The sequence below is a fragment of the Kryptolebias marmoratus genome, linkage group LG2, assembly GCF_001649575.2.
Source record: "Kryptolebias marmoratus isolate JLee-2015 linkage group LG2, ASM164957v2, whole genome shotgun sequence".
In the NCBI taxonomy this organism is placed as follows: domain Eukaryota; kingdom Metazoa; phylum Chordata; class Actinopteri; order Cyprinodontiformes; family Rivulidae; genus Kryptolebias; species Kryptolebias marmoratus.
Genome location: NC_051431.1, coordinates 22058351 through 22070087, shown reverse-complemented (window position 1 = coordinate 22070087; position 11737 = coordinate 22058351). Strand labels below are relative to the sequence as shown.

The following is an 11737-nucleotide window of genomic DNA, read 5'->3' as shown; positions in this document are numbered from 1 at the left end:
TAATGTATGAATATAATATACAAGTTTCACTTTTTAAATGGAATTACTGAAATCAATCTACTTTTTCATGATATTCTAATTTTATGACCAGCACCTGTATATGAAGAACCTCCTGACTACCAGATAAAATAATATATATATTGTCCAATCACAATGGGTTTTTTTTTGGTTTTTGTTTTTTTAATTCCCCAGTCTTTGTAAGGTAATTAGCCCCAGCCCTTCACATTAAGGAGTTCATTCAGTAGTATGCAGTGGGTGGGAGATATTCAGGTTCACAAATGTCCTCCACAGAGGACAGATTGGAGCTGCTGGTAGTCAGGAGGACGAAGTTAGAGTCAGACTGGAAATGTTGTCTTTACGAATGGATGACCCAAGTCAGCTCAGTCATTAATCTCGCTCCAACTCACTGGGACAAATCACAAGCTTAAGCGTTTTAACTACGCCAAATGTCTCCCAGTGTAGTTTACATTTGTAATTAAAGACCTGGCGCTTACTGGAAGAATGCATATCGCCCGCCCCACCCCGCCTTTCATGACACAGTTGTAGACCATCTGGTGAGAAATGACAGTTTTGGTTCAACTTTGTGCGCTGCTGTCTCTCGCGCGACCCGTTAACGTCTCGTGAACGACTCTCGGCTACTACCACACCAAACTGGAGTCCGGTATCTGGAAACTCGACCGAGTCCAGAGTGTTTCTTGTTAAGCTGTGTGGCGGCCACCTTAAACTGGGTTCATGCTAATAGCTAAATCAGCTGCACAGCCGTCGAGAAAATAATTACTTTCTGAAAGTTAAGTTAAAATCCGCTCAGTGACTCGTGAGAACAAACACACAAGAGTCTCCGGCGGCGGGCGACAAGCAGCCAACTCTACACCACGCTGGGCTGCGTCAGTTCAAAGAAAACACACCTACCTGTGCTGTAAACACCTTGCGCGCGCGCGCAGGTGAGCGTCTCTCAGTCCGTACTAGTGTATCCGGGCTTCAGAGCCAATATTTGTGGCTCAGCCGCAATGACATATGGATCCATATAAGTCATTGCTCAGCCGCATGATGACGTCAGAGCCACGCCTCTTGGGAGCGCTCGCTTTATGACACGGGTCTGCAAACAGGGGCGGTTACATCCCGAACAGTGTTTTCCTGTTTTTTTAATTTATTCCGTTGGGTTTTTTTTTTTTTTTTTTGGACGCGTTACTTTTGTATACTACAGCTATTTCAACCATTCACGACATTTATATACCAGCTATGACTTTCGGTTTTTGTAACTTCTATATATTTCTTTAACTATTTACATTCATGTGCCTTTGTTTGTTTTTTTTGTTTGTTTGTTTTTTTGCGTTTTTTAGATTTATTAAAAAAATAAATTCCTGTGTCCATTTTATTTTTTTTACGGAAGAGGATTAGGGCCACCGAAAAAAAGAATTCTGACTTTAAATTCAGAATTCTGACTTTAATCTCAGAAATCTGACTTTCATCTCAGAATTCAGAATTCTGAGATTAAAGTCAGGATTCATTTTTTTTTCTTTTTTGGTGGCCCTAATCCTTTTCTGTACTTTTTTATGTTTATGTACAGTAGCAGCTCCTCAGCAATGATTATTAGAGGGGCGGACTGTTTCCTGAAGTATTAAGCACACAAATTTCCCAAATTGCATTGCATTTTCTGTGAAAAAAAAAACAAACAAAAAAAACAGGATATAGGTTGTTTTATTTATTTAGTTGCTATATTGTGCACAAGGCTGTCCCCTTTTTTCTCCCTCCCACGGGTTGAGGTTGTCTTGAGTCTGGTCTGATAATTAAATCAGAGAAATGGATGACCCTCATCTGCACCCCTAACCCCAGTCGGGAGGATTTTTAATTGTGGCTGCGTAAAATAAAACAGATGGGTACAAAGCCTTCCGGATTTAAATTTTCATGTGATTATAAGTAATAATTATACAATACTCCAAATTAACATAGGTAAATGGCAGGGCTAAGATACTGTGGGACTTCCAGATGGATAGAAAAGCACTACGCAACTACAATCCATCTTCTTATTTGTTTTATGCAAACTTTGTATTTTTAAAGGCCTCCTATGTCATTTTAATCACCTTGTCCTTTTTTATGCATCCTTCATCTTCATATGCGTTCTTTTAGTCTGTTTATGGATGCTGTTTATTGTGTCTCCTTGTGCTTTCCCCCCCCCCCGTTTGTCCTTCTTCAAATATTGCAGACAACCTTAAAAACTTCAGCTACTAGTCAACACACTTTCACTTTTTTTCACTTAAGTCATCAGCACTCAACATTCACTCTGCATTTTCACACACAAAAATAAGTAACTTTTTATCTATTTGACTTGCTTTTTTTAATCTCAACCTTTAAGAAAAAGTCATCTTCAACAGGCCAACACTAGTGCAGTACATTTGGAATATTTGTGCTTGTTTTTTAACAAATAAAAAGATGCCGAGTTCTCCATAAGAATGCTGAATAGTTGTTTTTGTTTTCTGTTTATTTTTTGATTTTCAAAATCTATAGTGGCCTGACATACACCACTTATAAGGTGAACTAAAGATCATTTGATTTCTTCATTATTCAATATGGAATGATTTTGACTAAACTAAAACATGGGAAAAAAATTATTCTCAAGACAAGATGATTGACAGCAATGATTGATGATTAATTGTTTATTCACCAGGCACACGATCACACCCCTCCTAATTGTTTACATATATAATTCCTTAATTCAATTTATTTTTAAACCACAACCATTTCAGATACAAAGTGTTGAAGCAGCAAAACAAAACGCAAGTTCTTTGCGTTCTTTATCTCTCCAGAAAAAGCCCCAGTGAGAATATATGTAGGCACAGTGGTAAGTACGTGGGTAAATATTGTACCAGTAATTTGCAGCAGAAAGCTTGTTAGAAGGACAAAACCTGCTTCTGTCAAACAACCCTGAAGGTGAAGCCACTTTAGGGAAAGGTTTAGAGCCCAAGAGTTTCTTTTTTCACGCTGCAACCCAACAATGCATTTCCAGCTTCAACACACTCTGGCACACACGGAGCTGAAAATAAGAGGGAGAGAAAAAAAGAAAAGTTAAAAAAAAAAATGTTTTTAACCTTTACACACAGTTAAACAGTAGTCAGTCGTTGTGGGCATTACCATTCTGAGCATGAAGCCATGATGCAGCTTTCCCAGCCAGAAGCTCCCACTCCTCACTTGCATCCAGTTTGAAACCATGAAGCCAGATCAGAGCCAAAATGGTGGCGTACACGTCCTTGTTGCCCTAATTCACAAAAAGAAACAAACTAATTATGGTCAAATACAACAAACTTGCACAGGTTAAAGATTCTGCTACTTTTTACCTGAGAAAAATTAAAGTTTGCAGAAGGTTGCAAATGTATCCCCAACCATCTTGGCATTTTGTTTTATTTTACATTTGCTAAATTTTATTTTTAACTTAATTATTAGTACTGGATGTGTGCAAATACTTCAGATTAATAAAGTGAAATGAGAAAATAAAAAATATAAATAAAATGGAAAAATGTGTACGCATACGCCCCAGATTACTACTAATTGGAGCCACCTTTTGCAGCAAATGTTTCCATGAGCTTGGTCCATTCAGCCACTGTAATATTTGTCCATTCTTCATGATGAAACTGCTCCAGCTCCTTCAAGTTGGCTGGGTGCTGCTTGCAAACAGAAATTTTCAGGGGTCGCCACAGAGAGTCATCCTCCTCCATTTCTCCCTGCGATCTGCGTCCTCTGTCCTTACTCCAACTGCCTCTTTGTCCTTTTTTAACTGCTACCATATGTCCGGGAAGTCCATTCCAGGACTTGTAACCGTTCGTCCTTAAACCACTGGAGTGTTGCTTCAGCAGAGTGTTTGAGGTTGTGGTCTAGCTGGAAGGTGAACCGCCATCCTCGTCTCAAATCTGAGAAAGACTCAAAACAAGTCCTTCAGATTTTCACTGTACACCACTCTTCCATGAAGCCCAGCTCTGTGCAGCTTATAGCGGTCTTATGGACAAATCTTCCCTTCTTCCAGCTCCATCAGGTTTACCTTTAGCCTCCTGGAGGTTTTTCTGACTGATGCCCTCCTTACCCGGTCTGTGAGTTTTGGTGGACGATCGTCTCTTGGCAGGTTTGTTTGGCTGGAATCTTCCTATACTTTATTAATAATGGATTTAATGGAGTTCTAAAGAATGTTCAGGGTTTTGGGAAATTTTCATAACCCAGCCCTGACGTGTTCTTCTCAACAATCTTGTCTCTGACCTGTGTGGAGAGTTCCTTGGTCTTCATGCTGCCTCTAGCTTGTTAGTGGCCCACACTACTTACAGATGTTGCACTGCTGTTGAGTCTGGGTGTGTATACAGTTTTTTTTATGCACAAACTCTTAGATAATTTGACACTTTGATTGCCCACAGGAAGATCTTATTTAACCAATTATGTGACTTCTAACAATAATAGTTGGGGTACAAAAACAAAGGGGGGTAAATACATATGGGGCAGCAGTGGCCCAGGAGATAGGGGTTCGTCCTGTAACCATAAGGTTGCCGGTTTGAGCCCCCGCTCCGTCCATGTCAGCCGTTGGGTCCTTGGGCAAGACACTTTACCTGCCTTGCCTACTGGTGATGGTCAGAGGGTTTGGTGGCGCTGATGTGTGGCAGCCTCACTTCTGTCAGCCCCCCAGGACAGCTGTGGCTACAATGTAGCTCACCACCATCAGTGTGTGGATGTAGTGTGAAGCGCATTGGAGTCCTTGGACTTCATACAGCGCAGTACAGGTGCAAGCAATTTACCATTTACATACGCATGCACCACTTTTGAGTTTTGTATATTTTAGAATTACTTCAGTTTTACTCCACTTCACTTTACTGTTTTGGAGTATTTTGTGTAGGTCCATTACTAATAATCATAACAGCAAGTTGTAGGCAAAAGCAACAACAACAAAAAATAACAATGATGGTGAATACTTAGACAACTTACAATTTATGCTTCAAAAACTGTTACATTTTATTTATTTATTTTTAACCAGAAACTTGTTAAAATAACTGTCACAAATGATAATCAAAAGGGAACGATGACCCACCGCTGCAGGCTTGGACTTCTCCACCTCCTCACTGCTCTTTCCCAGCACAGCAGCCAGATGTGCATCAAGCAGCCAGCAGCCAGAAGCCTTCTGCAGGGAGACCAGCTGCAGCAGAGGGTCTCTCTGGAGCTGTGGGACAGCAGGTGACTCCCCTGAATCACACAAGTTTGGAGAATAAGACAAAGAAAAACAGACTTCACTGGTGCCTAATGATAGACCAAAGATTCAACTTTCTGTATTGATTGTAAATCCTGATTTGGAGAATGCTTCATGGATTACATTTGTCTATCTGGAGTGTGGAATGGAAATGACAGCTCAGATTGAGACCAGACTTGGACCCTCTCCTCACTTAGCATACAGGGGGTTGTTTAAAGCACTTCTAAGTAGTTAGTATCTTCCTGGATCTTAGCGAGCAGCATTCATCTTCTTAGATTGAGAAATTTGTGCCTTTCGACTTCACGCCACCTTCGTATAAAGTCATTCAGTCCTCACACTGCGTCTTAAAAGATTAATATATGAGTTTCTGAACAAAAAAAAGTATTATGATGAATAAACTAAAATACTGAACCTGTAAATGAGCAGAATGTTGGTAAAGATGAAATATGATGATGAAAGATGTCTGCTAAGGTGTTTGGTTTACAGATAAGAAATGTGTGATTCTTATGAAGTTTTTCACTTACGCTGTCCTGAAGAACGACTCTTAGCCTTCTTCATTTCTGGGAAACAAGAGACAATAAAACAAAAATCAAAAAAAGACGACACATTAGTACATCTCAAGAAATTGTTTAAATATTTAAAAAACAAAGGAAGAACAAACTAAACACTGGTTCTTCTATAAGATTAAAACACAATAAATGTGAGTTTTAGATGATTGTTTTGTTGATTAATCTTACATCAACAGACATTAAAAGGTTTTTTTGAGTGGCTTCTTTTCACAATGCCACAACAAAGTCATTAAAATACACAAATAATTGAGAATAAAATAATCACTTTGGTGTAATTTACAATGTTGTCTCCATGATGTTTTCAGTAAGTCATTAATACTTTTACTCACTTTGATCTGAATGAAGCTCTAGGGGCAGTGACAGAGGCTCTTCAGCTAACAAGAGAGGAGATTCAGTGAATTATTGGATTCAAAATCTTCAAAAATGTTGTTATAAATAGGAAGAAATCTTGAACAAACATTTTTTCACACAAAGCTTAAATGTAGGTCAGGAAATATTTGAAACCAACAATAAAGTTGTGATTTTCTTTTTAAATTCACAAAAACATACTACAGTTACAGTTGCAGAGAAAATGTGTGTCAAACTCAGCTTTAACCAAAAAATGAGAGGTTTTGGAGCTACAGCTCATAGAAACTTGTTTTTCTGCAACTGATTTAAAAGCTGTTTTGATGTCAGGTGTTGGCTGCTTCTAGATCTAAAACAAAAAGTAAACTGAGCTCTCAGAGCGAGGAAAACAGGACATACCTCGACCGCAAGAACCACCACCACTAATAACAATAATAATAACAACACACAGGTTCAGCCATGTTCTAAAAGGTCGTGGAGGTTGTGAGGAACACAGCAGGGTCATCATCTTGTGTGAAGGAAGCCTTAAGAATCAGCTCCAAATGTCTTTAAATCTGATATTTTTCTTCCATAAGAGGGATTTATCCCCATAAATGTAACAAACTGAAGGTTGTTCCAGTGGTTCATGTACATTATATTGAATTTTGAGATATCTGTCTTAAAGGATTTTATTGTCAGAGACACTTGTTTCCAATCAGCTAAAAAGAGGGACCTGATTTTAATGTGGATTCTTTAGACCTGATAATAAATCATATGTATGAAGTTCACACTAGTTATTTTGTTTGTATGGAAAACACAACATGTAACTTTTTTTTTAACTCACCCATGAGATTTGGTGGGGAATAACAAGCTGCACTCATCCTGGAAGATGAGTCTTCACAATGATTCAGAAACATGAGAACATTACATTACAACCAAAAGAGGCAAATGAAAATACAGCAGGCACAAACTATATAGTTTTGTTTTTTTATACAAATTAAATGCAATAAATTACTTTCTAATCATCAATATCTATTATGTAATCATGTCTAACAAAGCAACCCCCTCACAACAAAATCTTGAAAATGTTGAAATAAGCAAATGACTTAAGGTAAGATTAAAAAATACTATTTTTATTCTTTGTCTGTAGTTCTACATCTACTTTATTATGTTTATTTTCACAAAACCAATTATCCTTTTACTCACCTATACCACACATCACTGAGGGGACATTGACATCTAAAGATGGTAAAATAAAATGGTCAACATCACCACACCACATCACCTGTCACAAGAGTTGATGATATTGAATCAGCATTTCAGCTCTTCCTATCCCCACCTATAGAGAAGATAATCCTCGACATGACCAACGTGGAGGGGAGGCATGTCTTTCAAGAGAAATAGAAGCCACTGGATCCAACTGACTTGCATGCTTACATTGGAATCCTGGTAGTAGCTGGAGTATACAGGTCAAAGGGTGAAGCAACTGCAAGTTTATGGAAGAGAATGGAAGACCAATCTTCCGAGCAACAATGTCTTTGGAGACATTTCACATGATGTCTCGAGTGATTCGATTTGACAACCATGACACCAGAGCTGGTCGACGTGAGAGAGACAAACTTGCAGCGATCAGAGATGTCTGGGATAAATTGGTCAAAATTCTGCCGTTATTGTATAATCCTGGCCCCATGTTACTATCGATGAGCGCCTCATTCCATTCAGAGGACGCTGTCCTTTTCAACAGTATATGTCAAACAAGCCTGCAAAATATGGACAGCCTGCGATGCAAAACCCGGTTATGCATGGAACCTACAAGTATACACTGGAAAGCTACCTGGAGGACCACCTGAGAAGAATCAGGGAATGCGTGTGGTATTGGAGATGACTATGGGGCTGCAAGGTCATAAGATTATATGTGACAACTTCTTTACATCCTACTGTCTTGGAGATGAACTTCAGAAGACAAAGCTGTCTATGTTGGGAACAGTCAGAAAAAAAAAAGGCCGGAACTTCCCAGTGAGATTCTGAAGATGCAAGAAAGACCTCTGCATTCCTCAAAAGATTAACAAACGCAATCCAACCAATGTTCACACAAAGTTTTTTTTTAAGATTCTTAAGTAATCACATTTATAACTGATTTATAACTGACTACTAAGACTGCTTTTTTTATCAAATGTGGTTTTAAACACCAGTCATGAAGCCCAAATTCTTTTAATTGTTTTTAACTCTGTTGTTAATCCCTGTGATACTGGGCAAGTTGCTGAACCTCCTGCACTGTGTAAAAGGTTTTCAAGGTTTTTTAACTGAATACACTCCGTTATTGTTACACTGATTAAGAAAGAGTCAAAAACAAACAAAGTGAAAGTTTGAATCCTGGTGGAGAAGATCAGAGACCTCAGAGTCCTCATTGTCCTTAAATTGATCAAATCCTCAAATCTTTAATGGTAGGAGAGGCTGAAACAATTGTGCCCAGATTAAAAAACGCAACCCAACCAATGTTGGAGATGATCTCTTACAGGATCCTACTTCTCACACAAAGTTTTTTTATGGAAAATTTTTAAGTAATTACATTTATAACTGATTAGTTTTTGAGGTCAATGTCAATCACACTAAATGAAAAGGATGATATTTGCCATTTTTTAGGTAAAGACAATCGGTCACACCCACATACTTCGCCAATTTTCAAACAGGCACATCTTTGGGCAGCAAAGCATTGCAGCTGCTGTTCACAAAATGAAACACATGACCAGTACGCTCCCTATCTGTCAAAGAGCTACAGTAGGCCAGGACAGTAGTCACCAGTCTGTGGGCTAATGATGAGCTTTGTACTCATGTTTTAGAGCCATTTATATTTATTCAGTTAGCGGATAAACTTAAACTTCATTTAGCAAACCTTCCTTTAGCTGTATCTAAGTTAGGAATATGTTCTGGTCTCAGAGCTAAATTATTAAAGACCTTTGTGTTTACAAGGTTCAACTTTATCAATAGTTTTCATACCAGAGAATCTCTTCCCTCCAGTGGCTGTGAGTGAAGCAGCAGCTGCTGTTATGAGCAGAACTACTCTTCTTTATTTCTTTGAAGTCAGAATGTTCTGAATATTTGTTTTTAAGTCATTGTTCAAATGTTTAAAAAATTTTTTTTTGTATTTTTTGTTAAATTGTTCCATCTTTGTCAGGGAAAAATGTATCTGCAAATAAAGATGCAGAATATTGGCATGGAATATCAACCATCAGCTGCCCTGATTTCATGAGCATAAAAACATCTTAGTTTAAACATGTTAGAAAAGGTGGTGGGTGATATGTATTCATTTCAAGAATGCTAAGCCTTTCATTCAGACAGGTAACTTTACTCTAAAACATAGTTAGGATACAAAATAAAAACTTTCGAGGTACTGTTATTATAATTTAAACTGGAATGATTATTTAATGGTATGATGATCAGATTTAATGTTTTACTTACGACGTGATGGAGCAGAACACACAGCCGACATGAGAACTGAACCTTAAATGATATTCAAAAACAAAGAGAGATTAAGACATTTCATTACAACAACTGTTGAAGTTTTTGGTACATTGGCCCCATTCAAATTTGGCACGATAAGACGTGTTTCTCAGGACCACCTGCTGACCTGATTTTGATTCTACACAAGCAGCATTGTTCACTTGGAAGTTTACCACTTTGGTTGAATTGATTTAAGCTTTTCGATCAGACAGCTACAGTGGGGAAAATAATTATTTGGGCATCCACAACATCTGAACAATTGCTCCGGTGTTCTTTCATTTGTAAAACACATTTAAAAACACTGCAACATCTTCAATTATTTCAATAAACCAACAATGTTGACTTTATGTCAACCAATTTCATGTCAGTTACAAAATTTTATGAAGCAATTGTTTCTGTCATAGAAATCAGATATTTAATGAACAGACAAGCGTCTTCGTTCTTAATTCACCACAACAAAATCAATAAAAATCAAAGTTACTCACCACCAAAGAAAGGTGTTGGGATATTTCTGCGTAGCAGAGGTCCTTGAATTGGCTCGCTGTTGTCTTTGTTAACAGCAATGAAAGAAGTGAAAGAACTGCTCACTCCTGATTGGACACTGAGCTCCACCACCTTCTTCTTCACTTCATTGTCTTGCTGTCCTCTGTGTGGTCTCTCCTTCAACTCCAGGGATCGAATCACAGTGCGAGCAGCCAACCTGTGGACTGTTAATCTGCAGACAGGAGGATGAAAGCTCTACAGGTGGAGATCAAACATTTTAATAAACACTAACTCAAACCTGTCTCCAATTATTCAATTTTCTAAAGTGCTTATTTCTTCTCTCAGCTACTTCTATTTTAGTTTTTACCACTTGTGATGAAGGAAAATACTTTTACATTCATCATAGGCCCAGGTTGTCCTGGGGATCCTGTGATATTCTCAGATCAGAAGGACTATGTAATCCTGTTAAGCAAGTTTTGAATCTGCCTCAGGGTCTCCTTCCAGCAAGACCTGTTCATAAACCTCAAAGTTAAGAAACTAGAAGTCATCCTGATCAGGACCCCAAGCCACCTCAGTTTGATCTTTCAATATCCCTGACATGAAGCTAACATTACTTTTGGTTGAAAACCATGGCTTATATTTAGAGAAGCAGACTCTCATCCCCGTCACTTCATGCTCAGATGCAAACCACCTCAGTTCCTGCTGAAAGTTGTGGCTTGAAGACGCCAACACAGCCCCACCATCTGTAAAAAGTAGATATGTAATTCTGAAGTTCCCAAACAAGACAACCCCTCCTTTGAGTCTGTGGTGTTCATGAACAGAAACTCAACTTACAAACAGGATCAGAGACAACAGAGACTTGAATCAACTTGTTCCTGACACTTACTCCACTTTTTGCCAAGGATGCAGACACAGATCTTACTTTGGTAAAGCAGAAAACAAACAGCCCTCAAAAGAGGCCCATACTCCTGAGAACTGCCCACAAAATCCCTCAAGAGACACAATCATAAGGCTTATGCAAGTCCAACAATTAAGGTACACTGAAAAACCAAACTCTCATGTCCCCCTAAGAAAAGCTCATTCTAGATATTCAGTTTAACAACTGATTGGAGCTCCGTTCCAACACCCTGGAGCAGTGCTCATTTAAAATTCAGTGAGGTCCACCTGAAGAAATGTTACTTGAGCTAGGGTCCAGAATATAAAAATTGGGCAAGATACACAGTGGATACATAAAGACTTATGGTAAGGAAATGAATGGAAGATCTTTTGGACAAGGACCTTTAGCAGATCTACCTCATTCACTCTCACCACTTGTTTGTGTTTAGCAGGTCTGACCAACAGTCTTCCCAACCACTGGATCCGACTCACCACCAGATGGTGATCAGCTCACAGCTCTGAGCCTCACCTTACAAATGTTTCCAAGATCTACAACTGCAGGTGTGAAGATGTCATTAAGAAATCAATCATCGATCTTTGTCCCACGGTCGTCTGATAACAAACACATGTAAGCACCAACCTTTGCCCATAAATGTTGTTCATTATGAATAACACAGAAGTCCAACAACTGTACACCATTCAGAGTCAGATCAGAGAGACCATTGTCCCAATCACACCTCTACAGGGTCAGTCATTGTACACATGGATA

General features: G+C 38.6%; 2 protein-coding genes across 6 annotated transcripts in view; both read right to left on the bottom strand.

Moving 5' to 3' along the window:
- Window positions 1-1046, bottom strand: part of LOC108249705 (von Willebrand factor A domain-containing protein 5A) — a 17082-nt gene extending 16036 nt beyond the window's left edge. The window contains exon 1 of the mRNA XM_017439247.3: window positions 910-1046. The gene's annotated coding sequence lies outside the window, so the exon portion shown is untranslated. The remainder of the gene's footprint in view (window positions 1-909) is intronic.
- Window positions 1047-2626: 1580 nt separating this feature from the next.
- LOC108249709 (von Willebrand factor A domain-containing protein 5A) lies at window positions 2627-11722 on the bottom strand. 5 transcript variants are annotated; one of them, XM_037979813.1, is made up of 11 exons: window positions 11401-11721; window positions 10095-10835; window positions 9568-9609; window positions 9106-9346; window positions 7315-8881; window positions 6953-7003; window positions 6114-6158; window positions 5740-5775; window positions 5060-5211; window positions 3130-3253; window positions 2627-3031 (listed from the first exon to the last, which is right to left on the bottom strand). In XM_037979813.1, the coding sequence occupies exons 5-11, from the start codon at window positions 7388-7390 to the stop codon at window positions 2952-2954; spliced, it is 564 nt and encodes a 187-aa protein (XP_037835741.1). In that variant the 5' UTR covers window positions 7391-8881; window positions 9106-9346; window positions 9568-9609; window positions 10095-10835; window positions 11401-11721; the 3' UTR covers window positions 2627-2951. The 5 variants fall into 5 exon arrangements, with proteins under 5 accessions (XP_037835741.1, XP_037835743.1, XP_037835738.1 ...); XM_037979815.1 differs by lacking the exon at window positions 9106-9346 and having other exon boundaries at window positions 7315-7347; window positions 11401-11722; XM_037979810.1 differs by having other exon boundaries at window positions 7315-9346.
- Window positions 11723-11737: the final 15 nt, after the last annotated feature.

Bases quoted from the DNA above. Each gene is read 5' to 3' on its own strand.
- LOC108249709 (XM_037979810.1), bottom strand. From the start codon at position 7,390: ATGTGGTGTGGTGATGTTGACCATTTTATTTTACCATCTTTAGATGTC. The intron at 5,212-5,739 runs GTAAGTGAAAAA...TGTGTGATTCAG, and splicing joins GAGTCGTTCTTCAGGACAGC to GGGAGTCACCTGCTGTCCCA. The intron at 3,254-5,059 runs GTGGGTCATCGT...TTTGTGAATTAG, and splicing joins AGAAGTCCAAGCCTGCAGCG to GGCAACAAGGACGTGTACGC.